Source organism: Podarcis bocagei (assembly GCF_964188305.1).
Source record: "Podarcis bocagei genome assembly, chromosome: 11".
Lineage (NCBI taxonomy): Eukaryota > Metazoa > Chordata > Lepidosauria > Squamata > Lacertidae > Podarcis > Podarcis bocagei.
The window spans coordinates 37,309,110-37,335,074 of record NC_138136.1 but is presented as its reverse complement, the minus strand read 5'-3'; the positions used below and the strand labels follow the sequence as shown (position 1 = coordinate 37,335,074).

The window sequence follows — 25,965 nt, the reverse complement described above, 5'->3', positions numbered from 1 at the left end:
TAGTGCTCCAGGTTAAGAACTTTGCTTCAGGATGAGAACAGAAATTGTGTGGCGGTGGCACAGCAGCAGCAGGAGGCCCCATTAGCTAAAGTGGTGCTTCAGGTTAAGAACAGTTTCAGGTTAAGAATGGACCTCCGGAACGAATTAAGTACTTAACCCGAGGTACCACTATAATCACATGCGTAGGACACACTTGACATATAGGAGATTCCCCCCCCCCTTTATATGCATGTGTGAGGGGGAAATGTTTGGGGCTGGCACGCGTGCCTGAAGCACAAATTGGTTAATCTCCCATAGATCTAAGGAGCCACATCAAAAGGAATTATGTCAATCTGGTTTACAAAGCGTAATGAAATTTTTCGTGTTTATCTGTCCTCTTAATGCACTTACCGCTTGAGATACACTTGCACTTCCTTCAAGCCCTGAGATGCCATTAAGCACAATAAACTTTGGGGCCATGTTCAACATTCTTGGGCACACAGACCTCCCCCACCCCCAGTAGAGGGAAATGTTCCATGTGCTCTTTGGCATTTCCAATAGCCTAGGAATCTGCGCTGTACTAAGTCAGTTCATTGGTCCACCTACCTCCGTACTGGCTGTACTGACTGGCAACAACTCGCTAAGGTTTCACACAGGAGTTTTTCCTTGTCTGGAGATGTCATAAAATAGACCTCAGACCTTTCTGCATGCAGAGCACTGTGCTCTGCCACTAAGCCACAGCCATGTTAGTTGCATTTCATTCTAACTGAAATAAATTAAAATGGAGGCGTGCCCCCCCCACATTGATTTAAATGGGATCCAAGTGCAGCTAACTCAGTCTGGTTACAACCCAATGTATTTCATTTTCATAGAGGTGAATGAGAAGCTTCAGCCTCCATGGAGACCCACTGCAAATGTTGCAGACACTGGATCAGAACCTGCAAGACACTTACTTTTGTAGACTAGTCTATCAAAGTACTGCTGATTGGTTTACCCATACTTGTTTTTAGCTCGGTGGCTGGACATGTCACGTAATGGCTCATACATGTGTGCCAGTCATCAAATCACCACCACCAGTTTTTTTATAACACTCGAAATCAGACACAATCCTTTTCAATGGAGGTGGCTTGTTCACTCAGCTTAGAATCATCAAGTGATGAGAAAACAGGAATATTCATGAGGCTGTTATCCTGAAAATGGTTTCTTACCCTTGCATTACAATAAAGCTGATAGGACTGAAACATTATCAATAATTTCCCCTGAAATGTCTTTGATATTGTTAAACCTTTGGCCCTGGACTCCAATCTCTTCACGAGTTTAAAGTTTCAGGACAATCCAGGATGTCTGGTGGGCTCACATATTGCCAAGGATGTCTAGAAAACTGGTCAGAAATAAGCCATGTTGGATTTGTTGCATGGTTATAGCAGGGACGCGGACTTAGAAAAAATATTGGGGGGGCCCGGGAAAGCTCATGAATAATAAATAAGCTCATGAATATGCAAATAAAGTGGCTCCGGCCCTAAATAGGGCAAGCCACGCCCCCCCAGCCAGCCGATTGGCTGGCTGGGAGGTGTGGCCAGTCGGGATTCCCCTGTTCTCGCGGGATTTCCAGCCGGGGCTCTCCGATTAGGGCGCGCGGCTGGCTGGCTGGCGAAGGAGCAGGTGGGGAGGAGGCGGGGGGCGGCGGTGGCGCTCTGCTGGAAGGGCGCCCGCCCGAGATTATTGGGGGGGCTGAGCCCCCCCAAAAAAATTTTTGAGGGGGCTCGAGCCCCCTCAAGCCCCATGGAGTCGGCGCCTATGGGTTATAGTACAAATCTGTAGCCGAAGCACTGATCAGTATAGTTGTCAGGTCCTGGAAGCCAATGTTTAGGTTGCAAGATTACATGTTGAAGAAGTGAACCTCCAAAATAGTATTATCAAAAATCTGTTCTACCCACAGAATGAGCTACACATACATTACTTGCCAAACTTGGCAAGGTGATGGAGATCTAGGACTAGGTCTTCCATTTCTATATTTTTGATTCAGAGAGTACCACCTCTTGTAGATCAAATCCTGAAAATGGTAGAAGAATCTCAAAGGCCTCTTTCTGTGTTTATTTTCTGGATTTCATACACAAGGCAGTAAAGTATAGTGGTACCTCGGGTTACATACGCTTCAGGTTACATACGCTTCAGGTTACATACGCTTCAGGTTACAGACTTCGCTAACCCAGAAATAGTGCTTCAGGTTAAGATCTTTGCTTCAGGATTCAGAAATTGTTTTCCGGCGGCGCAGTGGCAGCAGGAGGCCCCATTAGCTAAAGTGGTGCTTCAGGTTAAGAACAGTTTCAGGTTAAGAACGGACCTCTGGAACGAATTAAGTACTCAACCTGAGGTACTACTGTAAAGAGGATATTCTTAGAGGATTTCTTTCTCCTTTGTGACATAATGATGGTGCATAGGATCCTGAAGGTTGCTGGGCCCGTGACCTTAGGCTGTTGATGATTTGCAGAAAGGCAGCTCTGGATCCAACCTTTTTGTCTAGACAATGTGTGTATATAAGCCACAGTGGGTGTTACCATAGAAGAGGCATTTCTCTTGTGTTAGAGAGCATGGGAATGCTTGTTTTAAATGATGCTTGAAGCCTGCACATTCATAAGTAGTCACATAAATAATAGGTTTTAAAAATGTATATCTATGTCTGCTGCCCAGTTAATTAGGAACACCTTTTCAGTCAATTAAAAGGTTTTAGAATTGGTTAATCAATCAGTTGATCAAACAATGCAGCCCTACTCACATCCCACCCACTTCAGAACAAAATAATATTGGTCTTTACTCTCTCTGTTTAATGAGCATTAAATTGCAACAGAACACTTCATTATTGTATGATTTTTCTCCAGTAACAAAGAGAAACTGTATTTACTGATGTTTATAAAACTTGAAAGCAGAGTAGTGCAGAGCCAGAAGTAGGTAGAAGTCTATCCCGGTGGGAGGTATCTCACAAGTGAATATATCCCTTAATAGGTTATCTTTTAAAAATGGGAGTGCTGGGATCTTGGAAGTGAAAACTTTCTTTTAATAAATACACATTTCAGAGTGAAATTATTCAAATTATGCATAAGTACCAGTGTGATGTAACAGTAAGAGTTTTAGATTATGACCTGGGAGACCAGAGTTTGAATCCCCACTCAACCATGAAACTCACTGGGTGCCCCTGGGCCAGTCACTGTTTCTTAGCCTGACCTACCTAACAAGGTTGTTGTGAAGATTAATGGGGAGGGGGAACTTTGGAGGCAAAGGAGGTATATAAGTGGAATAAAGAAATAAGTATAATGATGATGAGGATAGTTGTAATGCATATGCTGGGGCAGGTCATTGGTCCATCTAACCCAATATTGCCTACTCTGATTGGCAGTGGGTCTCCAAAGTCAGTCAGGAATTTCCCCCAGTACCTGTTACCTGACACTTTAACCTGAGTTGCCAGTTCTCGTTCTTTGCCACTAAATTATGGGCACTCCGTATTAAGATACAGTCCTCTACACCCTGCTTATAAATGTTAGTCAGATATGTTAGCTATGAAATGTTGTCTAATAAAAAAACCAACAACTCTGTAGCAGATGATGGTGTGAGGTGTTGTAAACAAAAACTGTCTCTTTTCCCTTATGGGGTTTCCAAGAGCCTGTATACTGTAATAATAATAATAATAATAAATTTTATTTATATCCCGCCCTTCCCAGCAGAGCCGGGCTCAGGGCGGCTAACAACAATCAAATAAACAATCAAATAATAACACATTCTAAAAATATTTCATTATAAAAATTACTTAAAATCAAATTGATGGCAACCGATTAAACAAAATTCTGTGCAGGTTGCCAGAGGAGGGAGTCAGGCTGCGCCCTGACCAAAGGCCTGGCGGAACAACTCTGTCTTGCAGGCCCTGCAGAAAGATGTCAGGTCCCGCAGGGCCCTAGTCTCTTGTGACAGAGCATTCCACCAGGTTGGAGCCGCAGCCGAGAAGGCCCTGGCTCTAGTTGAGGCCAGCCTAACCTCTCTGAGGCCTGGGACATTGAGGGTGTTATTATTTGCAGACTGTAGGTTTCTCTGTGGGGCATACCAGGAGAGGCGGTCCCGTAGGTACGAGGGTCCTAGGCCGTATAGGGCTTTAAAGGTTAAAACCTGCACCTTAAACCTGATCCTGTACTCCACCGGGAGCCAGTGCAGCTGGTATAATACCGGATGAATGTGCTCTCGCAGCGAAGACCCCATAAGGAGTCTCGCCGCGGCATTCTGCACCCGTTGGAGTTTCTGGGTCAGTCTCAAGGGCAGCCCCACGTAGAGCGAGTTACAATAATCCAGTCTGGAGGTGACCGTCGCATGGATCACAGTGGCTAGGTCAGGGCGAGAGAGATAAGGGGCCAACTGCTTAGCTTGGCGGAGATGGAAAAATGCCGCCTTTGTTATAGCTGTAATCTGCGCCTCCATAGAGAGGGAGGTATCGAAGATTACACCCAAACTCTTAACGGACGGTGCTGGCACTAATTGCACCCCCGCAAGAGATGGGAGTTGCCCCCTCGATCCCATATCGTCCCGCCCCAGCCAGAGGACCTCTGTCTTCGAAGGATTTAACTTCAACCGGCTCCCACGTAACCATCCAGCCACAGCTTCCAGACATCTGGTCAGTGTGTCTGGGGCCGAGTTAGGATGGCCATCCATCAACAGATAGAGTTGGGTGTCATCAGCATACTGATGGCAACCCAGCCCAAAACTCCGGACAAGCTGGGCGAGGGGGCGCATAAAGATGTTAAAAAGCATCGGGGAGAGAATCGCACCCTGAGGCACTCCACACACCAAGGAGTGACGCGATGACAATTCCCCCCCAAGCGCCACCCTCTGTCCCCGATCAGAGAGAAACGAGCGCAGCCATTGAAGGACTGTGCCCTGGATCCCCACGTCGGCAAGGCAGTGGTCCAGGAGTTCGTGATCGACCATGTCAAAGGCTGCTGACAGATCTAGAAGAATCAGCAGCCCCGACCCGCCTCGATCCAGCTGCCTGCGGAGATCATCTGTTAGGGCGACCAGAGCCGTCTCGGTCCCATGACCAGCACGGAAGCCGGACTGGAATGGATCCAAAGCAGATGTTTCATCCAGAAACCTACCAAGCTGTTCAGCAACCGCTCTCTCAATCACCTTACCCAGGAATGGAAGATTCGAGACCGGGCGGTAATTGGATAGATCTGAGGGATCTAATGAGGTTTTCTTTAAGAGCGGACGCACCACCGCCTCCTTCAGTTCCCCTGGGAATATGCCAAGGGACAAATTGATGATATCCCCCAGGGGGGCCCGCACCTCGTCTGGACACGCTCTAATCAGCCATGACGGGCACGGGTCAAGAGGACAGGTAGTGGGCTTTCCAGCTTGGAGGAATCTGTCCACATGTAGAGTCCTTATGTGGGTTCCCTATTGGTAGGAGAAAATAACAGAGGCCAACCAGAGAATATTGAGAAGCAAAGCAGATCGTAAACCTGATCTTTATTGAACTGTTGCAACAGGGTGCTCCCCTCACACGCAGGAAGGCCCAGAACAAAGGTGTACCTGCCCTTATATAGACATTTTAAATTCCCTGCCCTGGAGCTCAAGACCACCCCTCCATACATCATACATACATCACAGAAGGGGTGTAACCCAAGACCACCCCCCACAAACATCATATCTACATCACAGAATGGTGGTCTACAACAGAAATTTGAATGTTTTTCCTGTCTGCCAGGTTATCTAATAAAGCCTTATCTAATTGCTTTTCCTGGTAGTCTGCCCATTCCTTTGAAATGGTAATTACCCAATTCCTATAACAAGGAAGGTTTTCTCACCTCCTCCCTCCTTGCAAAGAAACGTTTGGTCAACTTGGGAGTCAAAATGGTTTCAGCATGGTCTTCCTGTGCTGGTCCAGACATGTGTTCCACATATCTATGTTTGTGCTTGGTTGGTACATTTATGAACATTTATTTTATATATATAAGACCTTAATTTTTTATTACAGGGGCAATGGTGCTTGCCTGACCTCCCAGCAGCAGGGACACCGGTGTTTACTGGGAGAAAGGGGGGGGCAGTGCAGCAATGAGGTTGACACTGCACAAACACACACCTGGAGCACCATATTGGTTCTGCAAGTGTGTTTGCACAGTGCTGACCTGGTCCACATTACCGTGGTCTTTCCATTCTTCCTCTCAGTAAACAGCAGTGACCCATCTGTCAGGAGGTCGAATAAACACTGCCACCGCATACCACCATTTGCTACTGATACCATCTGAATCATAGATTTATAGAATTGTAGAGTTGGAAGGTGATCACCCTTTCCAGCCGGCTGCAGTGCAAGAATCTCAACTACATCAGCCATGACAGGTGGTCATCCAACCTCATCTTTAAAAACTTCAATGAAGGGGGTATATAAAACTTTTTAAAAAACCAACAACAGGGTTTCTTCATACTTACCGCTTAATATGTTTCAGATAATGGGGGCCAAACGTTGGCAGGTGGAAACAACTGGCCATTAAGAGGAAGGAAATGGACACTGTGGGAAGGCGGAGTGAGAGGAGTGGGATTTGTTGCAAGTCCTTTACTGAAACGGAAGGGAGTGGAAAGTCATGACCTTATCCACATTTCTGATTGGCTGCCAACCCTGGTGAAGCTCGCTGGAGGGTCTACGAATGGCACAAAGCGTCTAGATGGTTTTGATGTCTGGAGAACAATCAGGTAACCTCTGTTTTAGTAGGACATTATCCCCCTCTCCATGGTGCATTATGGGCAACCAAGATGTTGCTGGGGGCAAAATCCTTGTTTGCCATGTTTTTGTTTTTTTAAAATAAACGTCCTTAAAAATGTGATCGGATTTTCTTTTAATGGATTTATTAACTAGCAGAAATGGGGCAACTAAACTTAATCAAGCTAGCAGACTCAAGCAGCAAACATTTTGTATGACGCCTTGTTCAAAAATCCATGTAACTCATGAGAAGGTCCTGAGAAATAATTTATCACTTGAGTGTTTGCTGCTATAAGCGGATTTGATTAAATGAATGATAACCCAGCTGTTTGTAACAGAAAAATTAATGCAACCCTGATGCATGTCCACTGTATAATCCATCAGAAACTTTCCTGCCAATAGTCTGATTAAGTCAAATTACTCATGGGCAAGTTTTCACCTTCTAAATTTTCTCTGTAGAATTTCCTCCCCCCCTCCCCCCCTTTGCAATCTAACCAGAATTCCCCAGAGTGCTGGGTGTTTTAACAGTGTAAACAGATACATTCTTGCATGGTTGAAAAGTAACTGGTTTTCAATATCACAGAGTAAACAAGATGGAGAGAGGTGATAATTGCTTCATTAAGCTATCAGCAATGCAGAAAGCGGTTTGCAGTCTTACATAGTTTCAGCAGGGGTATTTTATTGAAACTATAATGGCTGGGTTTTTAATAGATTGGATTAAGCTGTCTGAGTTTTAAAAGTACAAGGGTGCACAGAATTATTGGTAGACCCCCCATGGAAGAAAAAACATCTGCAGCAATTACAGTTTTGCAACAGACAGAGTACATGAAATTGACCACAGTCTCCTCCTTGCTTGACTCTGTCATGCATCAGTTCCTTACAACAGCTTTCTATTAGAGCTATTTAAACTATTTTTGCCTGCCTGGGGTGATGTTTTTATTATTCTATCTGGTTGGCCAGGCATCTCCAGAGATGTTGTGGATATTGAATATCTTCCTGTGTTGGAACAAAGGGTTGTACTGCAGGAACCATTGGGTATTCTCCAGCAATCTGATTCTGTGAACTTTCCCAAGTGCTGCAGACCAACCAGGGTTTTGGTTGGACAAGACATTCTTGATAAAGTTGAAAGCATGGCACTCAATTTCCTTTAGAAAGTTTTTTTCCCCTTGGCTGCAGCTAGTACAAAATGTTTTCACACATCCCCCCTTTGGTGAATCCAGATTGCTGGGGGCATTAAAAACCTGCTCCCTACTGGTTGCAATGACTACCTGTCAGTTTCCAGGCATAATTCAAGGTACTAATTATGTTGCACAAAGCCCTATATATCTAGGGAGCTGGGTACTTTGTACAGCATTCCCCCCCCCCACATGACACCCTTCTCCCATAAAATTTAGAGAGGCCCTGATCCATTTCCCATGAGGACAAATTTGTTGACTTAGGCAACTGTATTTTTCTTAAGGGTGCTGCAACATTCTGTTGTATCCAAGTACTTTCTAATCAGAGTAGATGCATTTACATTAATGAACCAAAGTCAGTCATACCCATTAACTTCAGTGGGTCTACTCTGAGTAGGACGAGCATTGGACACAACCCTTTGAAACGCTTCCCCAAAAAAGGCCTCCTGAGCTCCTAACTTTAGTCATTTTTTGGCTGAGAGCCAAAGAAGTCATACTTAGAACAGACCAATTGAAATAAATGAGCTTAAGTCCCATGATTTTATTGTATTTTATAATAATTTTTATTGAATTTTCAAATTGTAACAACAATTTTTCCACAAATCTTAATTGAACAATTTATATATCCATATTTCTCCCCTCCCCCCTCTTTGCCTTCCCCAATATTTCCGTATTGATTTATTACACAAATTCTATACCCTGCTTTTACCCTGCTATATAAGAGGTTTTACCTCTTATATAGTTGGGAAAGTTTAGTCAAAACGTGCCAATGGGTCCAAATCTTTATACTGTAATTTTATATAGTTTATAAATGGTTCCCACTCCTTTTTGAAATCCATGTTGTCTCTCCCATGTATCCTCTCAGTCAGCTTAGCCAGTTCCCATGATTTTAAATGAGTCTACAGTGGTACCTCGGGTTAAGTACTTAATTCATTCCGGAGGTCCGTACTTAACCTGAAATTGTTCTTAACCTAAAGCACCACTTTAGCTAATGGGGCCTCCTGCTGCCGCTACACTACCGGAGCCCGATTTCTGTTCTTATCCTGAAGCAAAGTTCTTAACCTGAAGCACTATTTCTGACTTAGTGGAGTGTGTAACCTGAAGCATATGTAACCCAAGGTACCACTGTACTCTGAATATGATTAACATTGGGTATCACCCTCAGAAAGCAAGTGAAAACCATTTTGTTTTACATTATTTTTATTGCTAGTTTTATGTCTTCTTGTTTTATTGTGTGGTAAATGTTTTCTAAATATCTTGCATTGACTTACTGTGTTTTATAACTATTGGGTAGCTAAAAAGAATGTTGTTCTTTGCAGCCCTGGCTTGATTTCAAGACACAGCTGCAAAGGATCTGCAAAGCCATAGCTCAAGCCACTCCTGCAAAGGAACACTTTTTGTTTGTAGGCGTGACTTGAAATCAAACCGCATATGTAAAGGAAGAATTGGGAGTGGACTTTCCTTTGATGTTCTGCCTTCTGGCCCCCATGTTTACATTGGACTATTGACTGGTAGGTGGCCCTGCACATCTATCCAAGTGGGAAGTTGGTGGTGGAAAGTTCAGTCTGGCTCAGTTCCCCTTCTCTGAACTAAGTTCCACTCAGAATAAAAAGGTAAAGGGACCCCTGACCGTTAGGTCCAGTCGCAGACGACTCTGGGATTGACGTGCTCATCTTGCTTTACTGGCCGAGAGAGCCAGCATACAGCTTCCGGGTCATGAGGCCAGCATGACTAAGCCGCTTCTGGCAAACCAGAGCAGCGCACGGAAATGTCGTTTACCTTCCCACCGGAGCGGTACCTGTTTATCTACTTGCACTTTGACGTTCTTTCAAACTGCTAGGTTGGCAGGAGCAGGGGCCGAGCAATGGGAGCTCACCCTGTTGCAGGGATTCGAACCGCTGACCTTCTGATAGGCAAGCCCTAGGCTCTGTGGTTTAGACCACAGCACCACCCGCGTCCCTTTTTCCACTCAGAGTAGACCAGTTTATGTTAGTCATGCCCATTAATTTCAGTGGGTCTGCTCTCTGTATGACTAACCCATTAATGCAAATCCTTTGAGTTTCCACTTTGTGTGAAGAAAAGCCTTGTGTAACATCTAATAGTGGCCATGTGCAAGCAGAACAGACTTCCACTTGTGCAATGAGACTTCCTCTTCCCCTCCTTCACCCTCCTTATGCACCCCAAATCTTCTCTGGTTGATTGGCTCTCTTCAGCAGATTTGGTGGGGCCACAGGAGCTGCAGGGTGGGGAGGAGAAAGGAAAAAGCGAAGTCCTGATGGCTGAATAAAAGCCCACTTCCCCAATGTTGGATTTCGCCAATGTACGCATTCCTGAAATGCATAACTAAAATTAATTGGGCTCCTGATTACTCTGAGTGTAACTTAGTTCAGGGTTGGGGAACTGAATCCAGCCTGAACTCCCCACCACCACGGATCACTTTCCTAGATGGGAAGGGTCACCCACTTGTCAATCATGTGATGGTAACCATGAAACCAGGAGGCAGAGCTTCAAAGGAAAGTGTGCTCCCAATTCTTCTTTTCTTCTTCTGGCTTGGTTTTGGTACAGGACAAACAATATCCTGTTTAAATTTCTGAGCAGCTTTGCACACTTAATTAGTTAACAGACTTCCTTTTTTCTTGAGAGAATCGCAAAAGGAATGGTTGAAATAGCTGGGCTAGGATTCTGTTAAACTGTAGAAAGAAATTTAATGCCTTTCCTAATAAACTTTATTCTAGTGAAGGCGAACCTTCCCCCAGAACGGAGCTGCTTCATAACATAGACCCGATTTTTGTGGATCCGTCTCCATGTAAGTCTACCATTATTAATTCCTGGAACTTTTGGACAGGTCCTTGAGGCCCACTTGGGGGGCTGGGGGTTCCCCTATCAATGCAGTTTTTATTTTTCTCTCTGGGTGAAGAATTTAAATCAGGCTGGACACCAGCCATTCTGTCACTATGCCATAAAGTGTTGCAGTGATCTCATCTTCAGAGCACGGTTAACTACACTCTAAATCATTCCCAGAGTCTGTTGCATTCTCTCGTGCTCCAAAGTTGCTCATATGTAAATCATAATGCAGCCCAGAGTGTAGAGCTGTTGACAGATAGCCACATGCTCCAGGTACATAGTGGGGCACCATGCCAAGGACCAAAATGCCCCCAGCCCTGAAAAGTGGCAGTTATCTTCCGATAGTTGGGGATATACATGCACATGCCGTTTTCTTGTACAATAAAGCTCTCTTGTTAACCTAGCAGATAGAGAGAAAGGAGGGGGCTCCAGTTCCTACGTGGCTGTGAAGTTCCAAGTCCCATGGCTGCTTTCATGCTGTAATCATGAGAGATGGGAAGCTTTGCCAATTCTGCTTCTCCACTTAAACACTGTCTGTTTTACAACCCTGCCCAGCTATGTTTCCCCCCCTTTCCCTTTTTGTTATTTTGCCAGAGACTAAGCTTTTCAATGTGGGGATTGTTTAAGAAGATTTTCATTGGAACATATCCTTTTTACACACTCTCTAAGTTCCTTAATGAAATTACTATGTAATAACAAAGGGGTGTCCAAAACCACAGATGGCAGCCCTCCTCGCGTGGTTCTCCCCAGGCTTTGTGACTCTGCCTGCGGCCTTGCACGGTCCCTTTCAGGCTCCCCCACCCCCCGCCAAGTTGAAAGTCGAGGAAGCAAAAGAGTGGACTGGGGTTGCACTCTGTGGGAGCCTGGGCTTCGCGTTCTTTGCTGCCCTTTTGCCTGTAGCAATTGAAGACAAGTGGCACAGGGGACAAGCAGTTGTGCATGTGTGTGCAAAAGAGTAGGAGAGGGAGAGGAGAGAAGGCAGAAATAAAATGAAGTGTGGCTCAGGGCCAGGACAAAAAGCATACATCCTCCTAAGTCGTACAGCCTCCAAGCATGTATTTTAGCCCTTCTAGTTCTGCATAAAGTTTTATGAAGTTTTGCCAGGTGGGACTTGCTGGCACACTCTGCATGGCCTGGAAGCCACATGCTGCACAACTTCCCTTGGCTGTATGGGGCCTTCTCTGGGTTCTTTGGGGGCTGCGTTTTGCAAGGGCTGCCTTAAATAGTTTGCTGCAGGTGACAGCTGCTGTTCCAAGAAAACTGACACAGATGTCATAGGCTGGCTAGACCCAGAGGAATGGTGGGAGGCACCAGCTGGGGAACCCCCAAGGGAAGGAGGCTCAGAGCCAGGGGTTGGTGGTGGGACAATGATGAGTGGTCAGAGGCAGAAGCCTGGGAAGAGGAGGTGTCGGAAGCTGAACAGATAAAAGGGTTTAGTGAGCATGGACAGTCTGTGGCAGAGAGAAGTGCAGAAGCTGGAGCAGGAGAAGAGGAAGGCCAAGATGAGTCAGACTGGTGAAGAAGCCAAGGTATCTCCCACTCTTGCTGTGACAAATTCCCTTCTCCCCTGGTCTCCCAGAACCAGAAGAGGTATGAAGAGGGAGGAGCAGAGACAGACTCATCAAGAGAGTCTCAGGTTGTTTGGGAAGGACCTAGAGGAGGAGGAGTCTTAGACAGCTATGGGAAGGTGGGGGTCTTCAGCCTCCACAACTGTCTTGGTAGGCACGTGTTAGTGTTAGTGTGCTCGTTAGGCCTGGCTCTCCTGAGCAAGCCTTGTTTCTTCTAATAAAGAATTAACCTCACATACTCCATGTGATTTATTGCTGGCTGGTTCCCTGACAAAAGCTGCAAATGAGTCATTTGTGACCTGTTCTCCCCCCCCCCCCATATTTTGTGTATTGTATTTATATCCCACCTTCACCCCCTTCTGTAGAATGCAAGGTAGCATCTATAGAGTTAGTAACCATCTCATCCATACCCTGACCCAGGGCCGGATTTAGGTTTGATGAGGCCCTAAGCTACTGAAGGTAATGGGGCCCTTTATATGTCCAGCTGTCCTTTGTCAGCAATAAATTGTTGCTGTTTTTTGTGTTGAATATATATTATATGGTAATTTATGGAGCTAATAGGTATCTAAAGCCATTTGCACATAACAAAATATGTATTTTATCAAAGTAATTGTTGAACTGAAATACAATTAAGAAGAAGTATATTAAAAGTGAAATAATTAAAGGTAAAGGGACCCCTGATCATTAAGGTCCAGTCGCGGATGACTCTGGTCACCAACTGGCTGAGGGAGTTGGTATACAGCTTCCGGGTCATGTGGCCAGCATGACTAAGCCGCTTCTGGCAAACCAGAGCAGCGCATGGAAACGCCGTTTACCTTCCTGCCAGAGTGGTACCTATTTATCTACTTGCACTTTGACGTGCTTTCGAACTGCTAGGTTGGCAGGCGCAGGGACCGAGCAACGGGAGCTCACCCCATCACGGGGATTTGAACCTTCTGATCAGCAATCCCTAGGATCTGTGGTTTAGACCACAGCGCCACCCGTGCCCCTGAAATACAATTAAGAAGAAGTATATTTGGGGGCCCCCCCAAGAGAGTGGAGCCCTAAGCTATAGCATGTTTAGCTTATACATAAATCTGACACTGTCCTGACGAGACCCAGATCTTCTTAGCTTCATCTAGGTTGTTGCATCATGTACCTTCAGAGTATTGTCTACATTGACTGTCAGCAGATCTTTAGGATTTCAGGCAGGGGTCTCTTCCAGCCCCACCTAGAGGTACCAGGGATCAAACCTGAGACCTTCTTCCAGCAAAGTGGCCGCTCTATCATGAGCTGTTGCTCTTCTACCTCTGAGAGTAAGAAAGGGACGGGTTCCAAGCCACAAGGAACGGCCTTCAGGAAGTGTTTAGCCGTACCACCTAGCAGTTTGAAAGTTTTACAGTAATTTTCGATTTGTTACCTGCCTAAAGCAGCTTCTTCTCTGTACAGAAGCAACATGAGTACATGTTCCATTATTGGCTGGGTCATTACTCCGAGCTGGCTGGTTCAAATCCTGGCTGTTCCAACTTCTCTCAAAAGAATCCTGTCTATTGGTTCCCATTATGAATGTCACTTTCTAACACAGCTCCTCTTCTGGAATCCATATTCTGTGGTGCTAGTTGAACCCAGATGAGTTGACAGTTGACAGTGCTTTCATTGTTGTAAACAGCTCAGGAGCCATTTTGGCATATGAGGGGGGTGTGTGTGTGTGTGTGTGGATGTTTTTTCCCTACACCTCCCTGTCCCAATTTTGAGCAATACGTACAGTATATCTCAAGGCAATGAGAGTTTCTGTATGAATAGCATTCATACAGCGCTTGACACTTAAGAAAAGCAACAACCCAGCGAAACATCACAAAAATGCATCATCTTTATTTATGCACCCATCTGGCATCATTTGTCATTCTCTAGGTTCTCTTGCGTCAACATCTGCTACCCAGGCCATCCTTTCCACCTTTTTCTTACTACAGGAGAATGTAGGAGCAGTCGGGCCCGAGACTTGTATTCACTGGGATTTTTTGACACTTTTACAACAATGCCTTCTATTATAGGGATTCTCTGCATTATTTGTTCACTCTGCTTTAAGAAAATTATTGCATGCAAAGCTACCAGAGCTTAAGCAATGAGTGCCCAGCAGCACTTACCTGGTTTGCCAGCATGGGTGTCACTCCATCTTACTAGGAGGGGCTAGTCTGGCACAGGGAGGATGCATTGCTGGGAGCACCGGATTGGTTCTGCCAGGGCGTCTGTGCTGTGATGATCTCCCAGCTGCGTGCATCACCTCTTCCAGTAATCTGCAGTGACACCCATGTCAGGAGGCCAGGTAAGCATGGCTGCTTCTCACATCCATGAACCCCAGTCATGAGGAAAGAAAACAGCTTTGTACATGGCATCTGGATCTCAGTGCCATAGTGAGGGCCATAGCTTAGTGGCAGACCCTCGGCTATGCATACAGAAGGTCCTAGGTTCATTCCCCAGTATCTCTCAGTAGGGTTGGGGGAGAATGTGGTTTGAAATCCTGGAGAGTCACTGCCAACCAGTGTGGGCAATATTGATCCAGAGGTAACAATGGTTTGGCACAGTTTAAGGCAGCTCCCCAGGTTCTTTTGCACTGGCCCTCTGTGCAAAAGAAAATGGAGGCTTTGATTCTGCCTTCTCACCAAACAGATGGTTGAGAGTGTGTTGGGCAAAGTCTGTCCTGGGTGAATCTTTTTGGTACAGGGAAATATGTGCATAGCTACAGTTTGTGCCAGTGTTTACTCCTGTTGGACTGAGACAAAGGTGTGTGAAGCAACATCACTTTAAAACACATTGTACTCTGGTTAATTTGTGCCTTTTAAAATATCTGTGGAACTCATTTTAAAACTGAAAAATAATTATACCTTCAAAATCTCGCCTCGACTTGCAATCTTTCCAGTCAAATGCAACTCAGGACCATGGCAGCCCCCCCCCTTTTTTTTGCAGCCCCAGACTGGTACTGAAAATTGCAACTTTCTCAAGTCCTTTCTGGGAGCGCATACATGGCAGGTAGAGTGCATTCAGTTTAGTAGATCGAAAGTTTTGAAGGCTGTTTTGGGTGAAAATTGAAGGGACCAGTTGCTTTGCATTACACACTTTATTGTTCTAATTTTAGCCATAATAATTTAGCAGGTTTTTTAAATGACTGTTTTTGGAAAACATATTAGGAGCAACTCAGGCTATTAGAAGCATACTTCATGGTCATAGTCCTCAGAATAGTCAACCTATTTTCATATTATGAGTCTGAGCATCACAGCTCTTGAATAGGTCAATAGGTTTTTTTACAGACACTCAAAAATCACTGTCTCAACACAGACTTGCCCTCCACAGTTGTAATGGCAGATTTCTGGAAGGAAGATTATTTGCGCCAAATAGAATACATGTAGGTTCAAGCTCACCGCAGAAAAAATGATACACCTGGGAACAATTTTACTGAGCATAAGTGTTGCTAACCTCTCTTGGAATAACTTGCACCTTTTCCTCTGATGTTTCTGCCCATTTCTGAACAGTAGGGGGGAGGTGAAGAAAGAACATGAGAAGTGCTCAGCTATGATATATGTTGCATTCAGAGATATTGACCTCTATGCATTATGTCTGCTTTTGAGGGTCAAACTAGACATGACAATGGCAGCTTCATTCTGCCCTGTTGACTCAGGAGCATAGGAACCTGTAAATGCACAGGAGAAATCCATAGGAACAAAAGACAAACAAACAAACCCTGTAACCACCAGGACTGAGGATCCCCTCAAAGGACCTTCCACGGAGACACCCGCTAAAGTGCCTGTCAGGAGTGGGTCAGCAATAAATCACACAGAGTAAGTGAAGTTAGCCCTGAGTGCTCACTGGAAGGACAGATCATGAAGCTGAGGCTCTAATACTTTGGCCACCTCATGAGAAGAGAAGACTGCCTGGAAAAGACCCTGATGTTGGGAAAGATGGAGGGCACAAGGAGAAGGGGACGACAGAGGACGAGATGGTTGGACAGTGTTCTCGAAGCTACAAACATGAGTTTGGCCAAACTGTGGGAGGCAGTGGAAGACAGGAGTGGCTGGCATGCTCTGGTCCATGGGGTCACGAAGAGTCGGACAGGACTAAACGACTAAACAACAACAACAAAGTGAAGTTAACTCTTTATTAGAACAAACAAGGGCTATTTAGTAGTGTCAGGCCTAATGAGCACAGCAACTCTTCTTGGTAATCAGTACACCACACTGGCTCCCTCTTGAACCTTTCAGGTGCTGGAAAAGACACAGGTCTCTGGCTTCTTGTGCCTGAACCTTGTTTCACTTTCTTGCTGTGTTGACTGTAACCTGCTGTGTTGACTGTTGCTTGACCTTGCCTCTGGGTTACCTCTTGGACTGATACCCTCTGTTGGACCTTGGCTTATTTGGTCACTGCTGGGCCCCCATATAATCGTTTCTTGGTGAGTTTTTTTGGGCAGGAGACTTGGACCTTCCTGAATTGGGATCCTAATACCTAAGGGCACCTACTGGAGCATGATAGGAGACTGTAATTAGTTGGAAAGTTCTCTTGTAGGAGCTCCATTGGGAAAGAATAGGAGCTGTGCCAAGGCATAGTGCTTTCAGTGGAACTAGTGCAGGAGATCTTCCCATTGGTTTGTGCCTTAAAACACAATAGCAGGTATTGTACATGCTCCTTATCAGTTTGTACAACATAGTTCGTTGAGCCTCTTTTTCTCTCTCCAATAGTCTGGGCCAAACTACTTTTCAAAGTTTTAAAAATGCCTTGGGACAAAGTTCTGGAGGAAATAAGCCATGCTAAACACATGCTATCACTTGTGGACATGTGCCCACCTGAGACTCAACAATGCCACACTGAATAAGGAGTCAGTGTCTAGAGACACACAAATCACTTCCCTCCCTTAATCAATAACCTACCTTTGCATATTCTCTTGGCATTCTGCTTAATATTTTCATATGAAATTTCAAACAGAACACTTAATAAAAAAGCATGTAATTCCCTAATGAATATGCTAATTGAATTTGCCATATAAAAGAATAAAATCACATAATAAGTATATGTTTCAAATTAAGTGCACTTATGTGCACTGGGAAAAGTATTGCGAAATGTACAATATCATACACATTTGTTATAACTTTGCATCGTTTCTTTAAAAACAGCTCTCCAAGTTATTGATGGCTTGGCAGCTGTGAGGATGACGTCAGCTCTTCCATTGTGAAGCCTCTGCTTTCTTTTAGATAGTCTTATGGCATTTCATCAAGTTTCGGTGATTCAGCTGAATTAAAAACCAACTGGCTTTGAGTCAAAATTCCCTTAACTGCTAAACCAAACATATTCCTGACCACATAGCCAATGCTGTCTCATAGCAGCACTGAAGCTCTATATCCTATTGTAGGCAATTGTTATTTTTCAGAATCTGAACTGAATGACCTAGAGAAAGTAATGGAACAATTGGAACTAAGGGTTGTTAGCCAAAGTCTGTCAATATATTTCCTTATTTGTCATGGTCATTCATTAATAAAACATGAGATATTCACCACCTTGGCAAGACAGACATTCTTTTTATCATCTTGGAGAGAAAAAGGCAGGGTTTTATCAGATGCTTCAAAGGACTGACTTCCAAACTTGTTTATTTGTTTTTTTAAGTGTTGCTAGGTAGAGAGAGAGATGTCAGTGTAAAGCTCTTTCACCATTGCTCAAAATCCTATGCATTCTGCAAATGGAAAAACTGAAAAAAGTGGCCTGCTTGCCTACTGGTTGTAGTTGGGTTATGGTTGTGCTTGCTTGAAGGCATCAACCCAGAGCATAGAAATTAGGAGGCACTTAGTCTGAGCCAATTTAATCAAAATCTGACATTTGTAAGGACATTACTTGGTGCATTCTACTAATAACTGCCGAAACAAATAGCCGCATGGAACAGCCATACTTTGGTATGTATCTGACAACCACCCAGCACTCATTTAATTCATAATAATTTATTATATGCACAGAAACAGTGTTAAAGGTACATGTGCAATATTAAAAGCTCCCTGATTAAAAATAATAATAGTGAGCTTTAACTATCCATAGTTTCATAGCCTCAATGCACAGCTTGGCTTTCAGTTTGACTGAGCAGCTGATGGCAGGGTGTGTGAGCTGATTTATTTGATCCGTGAAGGCGTTTGTGAGTGCTATGAACCTTACCACTAAATGCATAGAGTTCTCTCCTGATCGCAGTGGGATTCTGTGACTTGTGAATTATACTGTGTGCCACATTCCATTCTTGGTGGTGCACTGTCACTTTCAACAACCTCCATTGCCATCCATGATTGCCTTTCACTGGCATTCCTTTCTAGCAGAGTGTGGACTGTGCAGTCTAGCAAAGTTTTCTACATTGTTCTGCAAAATTGTATGTCACATTTGTGGATACCTGCACAATATCTGTGCTCTGCTGAATTGGTGCCATAATTTATGATGGAATTGCCCGTATCATTTTTAAGTAATACTTTATAGTGTGTGGATATTTGGTTTATAATAAATCACCTTTGAATTCCAGTGACATTATATATTGCATCTGCAAGGAACACCAGAAGAATTTGTCTTTATTATGGGACAGTTAACTCCTAGGGGCCCCATTTTTCACCAGGGCTAAAAAGATTCTTTTGACTTATTACACAGCCAAATTGATTTGTGCCATTCATACTTCTTTTCACCACTGGGAAAATATGAATTTGCATAAAGAGAACAAACACTCATTGTAAGTAGATGGTGTGTACTGTTTTTGTGGGTCCATAAATGTGTGGGTGTGCTTTCTCTAAAGGAATAAAAATGGCATTGCCCTTTATGTTCATGCGCAGCTAACACCTGGCATTATTTGAAACTTAAAAAAATAAGTGTGTTAACAAATCCCATCATTTTGATATGATCTTTTCCTGCTGCTGACTTGGTGAATTTGAAACCTTAGAAAGATAATGGCTGCAACATATATACAGGCTATTTGGTCTCAAAACTCCCAGGAAGATTATCCATGTATCCAGATACTTGGATATGAAGTCCTACTGGAAAGAAGCAGCTTTCAATAAAATGCAGTTTGGTTCAACCCTAAAATTGGCAATCAGATAGATTATGCCTCTACAGCTTGTGATCCACCATGTGGAATGCAGCCATTAATGTTGGTCTGCCAGATAACCAATGAACCTACTGTTTTTGTTTCCTTTCTGCAACTGAAAAATGAAGACACATAGCCCAAGTAGAAGAACAGACCCTAAGTAGAAAAAAGAAGAAGTAGGTAAAATATAAATATCCCTCATTAGTTTTCCTTGCCCATTGTCCTATAATAACTAATTTAATTCCCATATTTTCCATCCTAACCAGCCATTTCCTTCAAAATATTGTATTTAGATACTTTACTGAAAATTAAAATTAATTTAATTAGCTACATTTCCTTTTTCCATTAGTTCACATACTGTAGTTCTTTGTTTTACAAAATATAAGACTGGAGGGGAGGACCTTTAGTTTAGTTGTATGGCTAGAGCCCATGCTCTGCATGCAAAAGCTCCCAAGTTAATTCAAAGTGTCTCCATTGCAAGAGTCTTAAGGAGCAGAGAAGACCCCTCCATAGGACCCTGGAGAACCATTTCCAGTCACAGTAGATAGGGATGGGTTAGATGAACCAAGTTTTGATTCTGTGTGAGACAGTTCAATTTACTCATATATTTGCAATATATATTTTGCTGAATGAGTGCTGCACCTGTATCTGGAAGCTAGACAAGAACCTTTTTGTATCTTTTAACAAAGGCAGGATAGCAACATGAAACTCCTAAGTCTTGTGCCACCTAGTGACTACCATATTTTTCGCTCTATAGGGCGCACTGGACCATAGGGCGCACCTAGGGTTTTTTTTGGGGGGGGAATAAAGAAGGAAAGCCAAGATCCATCCCACTGGCTGTCTTGGCTTCCTCATTAGCCACGCGCAACCTCTCCAGACGGGAGAAGCTGCGCGCGGCTTTGTTTTTAGCCGTGGGGCTGGGGACGGGGGAAGCCCGAGCTTCCCCCGACCCCAGCCCCCAAAACTGGTCCAGGAGCGATGGCAAGATTGCGCGCAACCTCGCTACCACTCCTGGGGCTTGTGGGGCTCTGCAGCCCCCAGAACAAGCTTCTATCCGCAAGCCTTTGGAGCCCGGCAGGAACTCCCGCCGTCCTCAGATGGCTTGCGGAGAACAGGCAGCTATCTGCAAGCCTTCGGAACCCAGCGGGAACTCCCACCATGCTCAGAAGGCTTGCGGATAGCTGCCTGAAGCCCGGGGAGCACAGCGGCGGTTGGCGCTGCACTCCTCGGGCTTCAGGCTGCAGGCTGCACTCCGAAGGCTTGCGGATAGCTGCCTGAAGCCTGCACTGGCTCCATAGGATGCACACACATTTCCCCTTCATTTTTGGAGGGGGAAAAGTGCGTCCTATAAAGCAAAAAATACGGTAAGCTATATAATGACACTGTCCACGCAAATTTGAGGGGGGTTTTTTGCCTTTGAAAATAATGATTTCCTTTTCTCTTACATTTGTTTCAGGATGTTACAAAGCATTGAAATGAAATCAACTTTTTTCCAATTCCTTTGTTTGGAAAAAAAAGAGCATGGGGGGGGGACTTTTTAAGCTTTGGCAACATATTGTGTAATAACTAGTATTACCATTGGTCTCTTTAATTGGTCTATTTAAAAAAGAAAGAGAATTGGGTAAGTTAGAGCTCATGGCAAAACCTGATTATTTTATGCTTCAGATGTCATTAGAAGACAGTATCTTGGATCTTAGCTTTTTGCCCAGTTTACGGAAGGAGAGTTGTGCACGCAGAAAGAGTCCTGTTCCTGGAAGGAAACATTCTGTGAGTGGATTTCTTGAATGGCTGCTCCTTCTGTGAAAGGAGCAAAGAGTTAGGACCCAAGCCAAGATCTGGAGCTTGCCCAGTCCAGCCTGCTACTGTTTCTTTACTTCCTTGTAAAGCCTTTCATCTTGAACCAAAACATCTTTGTCTAAAGCTGATACAGTCAGCATGTAGAAGGGTGATTAGATGACTGGTATCTGAAGTTAATAATTCAACTCATATGTTAAGATGGTTGAAGAACATTGCTTGGTTTAAAAAATATATATTTACCATATATATATATATATATATATATGTAGGTTTTGGTGTCTTCGGGTGTCTTCCCGTGTAAGAGTTGGGGTGTCTAGGCGACGTTTCGACGAGGTCTCACTCGTCATCTTCAGGCTGGTGCTTTCGGCTTCTTGTTACTAGAACAGAGCAGGATCTCAGTGTTTGAGTTCCTATAAATACTGTTGAGGGGGTGTGGTGTATAGCCTCCAACGTTCTGGGCAGAGAGGAAGTTCCTAGGTTAATGTGCCTTTTCTTCTTTTGTTCATTAATTACTTGAGGGATATCTTGAGTGATTACTTGAGTGATATTCTGAGTACCACTCAGAATATCACTCAAGTAATCACTCAAGATATCCCTCAAGTAATTAATATCCCTCAAGTAATTAATGAACAAAAGAAGAAAAGGCACATTAACCTAGGAACTTCCTCTCTGCCCAGAACGTTGGAGGCTATACACCACACCCCCTCAACAGTATTTATAGGAACTCAAACACTGAGATCCTGCTCTGTTCTAGTAACAAGAAGCCGAAAGCACCAGCCTGAAGATGACGAGTGAGACCTCGTCGAAACGTCGCCTAGACACCCCAACTCTTACACGGGAAGACACCCGAAGACACCAAAACCTACATTCCTGTACCCGTGAAAATCTACGAAAGCATATATATATATATATATATATATATATGGGCATTGTTGGGGTGACAGTAATAAATAAGAGTCTAGATAACTAGATTTTCATCAGTTCCTTCAAAATCAGTATTCCATTAATTTTTCAAAGGTCAAGGTCACAGCCATTCCTCAAGCATTCTTATTTTAATAGAGTAACTGAAAGTGTCTGAGTTCTGCAGAAAATTCATTATCGCCATAAAGCCGCAAAAGGTCACAAAATGTCTTTCTTCACTGAAGTAGCAAAAATTTTTTATTTCTCCAATAATTCATTATCACAGTGGAGCCTGAAGGAGCCCTTGACATTTCAGCATCCTCCTCCTTCAGGGGAAATAATTGTTTTCATATATCATGATTTAGAAAACGACAGAAAAATTAGTGAAAAACAAACACAAACCTTTCTGGTCTGGGAACCATCTGTATTACTCTTTGTTCCTAAAGCTTCCCTTCCCCCCCTCCCTCCCCGTGCTGTCACTGAAGCTCTCTACATCTACCCTGTGCAAAATGGTGAACGTCAGATCTATAGTATTGTAAAAAAGCGTAAGAAAATATGAAGAGCCTTGCTGGTTCAGGCCAAAGGTCTGACATCCTGTTCTCACAGTGGCCAACCAGAGGCCTGTGGGGAAGTGTGCCAGCAGGGCATGAGCACAACAACACTCTCCTCACCTGCAATTCCCAGCAGGTGTTATTTGTTATGTACTGAAGTTCTCACCCTGGGCCAGCAGGGGGATACTGTAGATCAGTGTTTCCCAACCACTGTTCCGCGGCACACTAGTGTCCCGCGAGATGTTGCCTGGTGTGCCGCGGGAAAAATTAAAAAATTCGAAAGATTTTTTTTTAAGTCAAATTTTCGATTGGGGCGCCGTCACTAGATGACCCCTGGGGTTCCCTCCCTCCCTCCCGCTCTGCGCGTCCCTCCTCCTCCTCCTCCTCCAGGAAGGCCCTTCCTGGCTCTTGGCCAAGGCTTGGCGGCTGCCACTCACTCACTCGCTCGCCCACCCGTCCCTCCATCCCTGCACCCGGCCTCTCCCCCTCCGTCCCCGGCGCGGGGGCTGCCGGGATCCGTAGTCCCCTCGCCCTTGGCCTCCACGCGAACTACGTTTCCCAGCGTAGCCTGGCGGGCCGGGCGTTTTGTTTGAAGCGCTCTTCTCCCGGCCATGGAATGAGCGCAGCGGCGGCGGCCGGGCGGGCAGGGGCTCTTCCGCGCAGACCCCGCGCAGCCTGCCTGCGCCCCCGCAGAGATCGAGCGGCAGGATGGAGCCCGGGGATCCCCGCGGAGGCGGAGCGGCGGAGGCGGAGGCTGCCCCCCAGGTAGGGCTGCGTCGGGGGGGATTTATTTTTGCAATGCTGCATCCACGCCGGAGGGGACGCATCGGACCGCGGGGAGACCCCTTGGCGGGCGTGCAAGGCAATGCATGCGTGCAGGCGTTGCATGGAGTGCAGTGCAATGCAATGGCAACGCGGCGCCCTGCATGCATGCATGCAACTTCCACCGGCGCTCCGGACTTGGCAGGTGAGGGGGGTCCCCAGTGGGCGGCAGAGAGAGCCGGGAGGGCGAAGGGGAGCCGGGGGGGGAGCAGCGCTGCTCCCCGAGCCGAGCCCGGGGGGAAACTTCTGCGTTGTTGCGCCGGGTGTTGGAAGCGGAGGCTGGCGGGGGCCCCTCACCTGCAAAACCTGGTCGCCTCTCATATATTTCGTGCATTGCATTCATCGCCCGCTTTCTCCTCCATGGAGCTCCCGGGGGCGCCCGTGGTTCTCCCCGTGTTATCCTCGCAACAACAGCCCTGTGAGGTGGGTCAGGCGAGTGGCCCAAGGGAGCACCCAGGGATTGTCCTGGCCAGGTGGGGTGATTTGAACCCTGCTCTCTGCCCGGTCTTCGTCCTCATTTAGCCCCCACATGTGCATGACTGTGCATGACTGAGGTTTTCCCCCCTCGTCTTGGCTATGGTGTGAGTCTGTGCTGTTAATTAATGGGGTTCTGCCTTCGGAGAAGATGAGCCAGCCCTCAAGGAGGTGATTATGTAATTTGCTAGCAATTCATGTCCCTCCCGGCGTAACGCTGCACGCTGACGTCACGGGGCTGTAATGGTGGTGTGCCTCGAGATTTTTTTCATGAAACAAGTGTGCCTTTGCCCAAAAGGTCCACATACGCAAATAAGGGATTGAAAGTGACGTTCAGTGATTGGATAGTTACAGAAAATGGTTACTGTTGCGTTCTAGTGGAGCACTATATAAGCAGGCTGGCTGAAGCCTTCAGTTCAGTTCTGTTCTGGCCTGTGAATAAACAAGAGCTGTTTGAAGAATCGCTGTGTCGTCTGATATGTTCACCTACAACTTAACAGTATTCAGAGGCACATTGCCTCTAACAGTGGAGGCAAGATGTGCATATCTTTCAGTGCACATTCAGCCCTTGCAGTTTGCGCTATACTTTGTCACACTGCCATAATAATAATAATAATAATAATAATAATAATAATAATAATAATAATAATTTATTTATACCCCACCCATCTGGCTGGGTTTCCCCAGCCACTCTGGGTGGCTCCCAACAGAATATTAAAAACATGATAAAACATCAAACATTAAAAACATCCCTAAATAGGGGTGCCTTCATTGTCCTGTCTGAAGGATGGGAATGGAGATGCTCCTTTAGGTATACTGGGCCAAGGCTTCCCATAGGCGTGTGATTGGCCACTGTGAGAATAGGATTCTGGACTAGATGGACCACTGGCCTGATCCAGCAAGCTTTTTTATGTTCTTGCATTTAGGGAGGCTTTTTGCCTTGAGAGGCTGGTTTCTACTGCTTAGGCCTTAACTGGTACCTGCCTCTATATGATGTTTCCATAGCTGCTTCTTTTAATTGCTTTTATTTGATGGCTTGCTATTTTGGTTCCTTTATCTTACTTTTTGTTTTTATTGTATCATATTCTTTCTCTCACCTGCCAATTTGAATTGTTTAAGGAAAAGTGGGACATAAGTATTTTAAGCTAATAAAAATGGAATAAATAAAAAAATGGGATCCTCTCCCCTTTTTTGCAGGGGTTGTGCTGACTGTTCCTTAGGTTTTCTTACGTTAATAACGCTTCCTAGCAATTCTTGTTGAGCAGGAATTAGACTGGCAAAATCTGTAATATCTCACGCTTGGGCATCTGTGATTCTCTCTGCCTGGAAAATTTGAACTGTGGGAGGCAGGCGGCAGAATGGTATCATGTTGCTGACATGTGGACACAAAATGCATGCTGATGAAAACAATGGGTTGCATGTAACTTGTTCCATCAGCACAAACATTTATGCTTCTGCAGTGAAACTTCCCCCCTCTTCTTCCATATGACCCCCTAAATCTGTTCTGGGCCTTCCCCCGATGATCCAGAACAGATTTAGGGAAGGTACTGTGCACATGTGGGGAAAGTTGGGGGTGAGTTCCTTTGTGAAAGCAAAAACCCTTGTGCAGTTGGGATGTGTTAGCTGGATTCTGCCTGAAATGGCCCTGTACTGGTCCTGCTGCTTTCTCCATTGTAGACTGGGTTCATTACAAAGACAGTGTGGTGAGCAGTCAGTGCCCTGGCAGGAGTGACGGCAGTGTTGTGTTTCCCAGACTGGTTAATTTCTGCTTCTAAAAGTTTTGTTAGCTCTCACTTCAGAGACTGAACCTCAGTGTTACTGATATAGTGTATAGAAATCAACATTCAAAAGCTATTTGAAAAGGGCACCTGATACAGTCCTATTAACAAAACTAAGCCACATCCAGATTCATGTAAGCATGTCAACATTTTCCTGTACTTGGAAAGCTGACATTTCAGGGTAAGATAAATAAAACATTTTTTAAAATGTCCAGTAGAGACCAACTAAGTTTGTTCTGGGTATAAGCTTTCGTGTGCATGCACACTTCTTCAGC

General features: G+C 45.0%; 1 protein-coding gene across 2 annotated transcripts in view; it reads left to right on the top strand.

Moving 5' to 3' along the window:
- ARSB (arylsulfatase B) overlaps positions 1-25,965 on the top strand; it is a 73,544-nt gene that overhangs the window by 29,584 nt on the left and 17,995 nt on the right. The window contains exons 5-6 of one of the 2 annotated variants that reach the window (XM_081212933.1): positions 6,465-6,708; positions 10,626-10,696. The exons of the other annotated variant lie outside the window; for it this stretch is intronic. Coding sequence (XP_081069059.1) covers positions 6,465-6,708; positions 10,626-10,696 — 315 coding nt within the window. The remainder of the gene's footprint in view (positions 1-6,464; positions 6,709-10,625; positions 10,697-25,965) is intronic. 2 annotated transcript variants of the gene reach the window in all.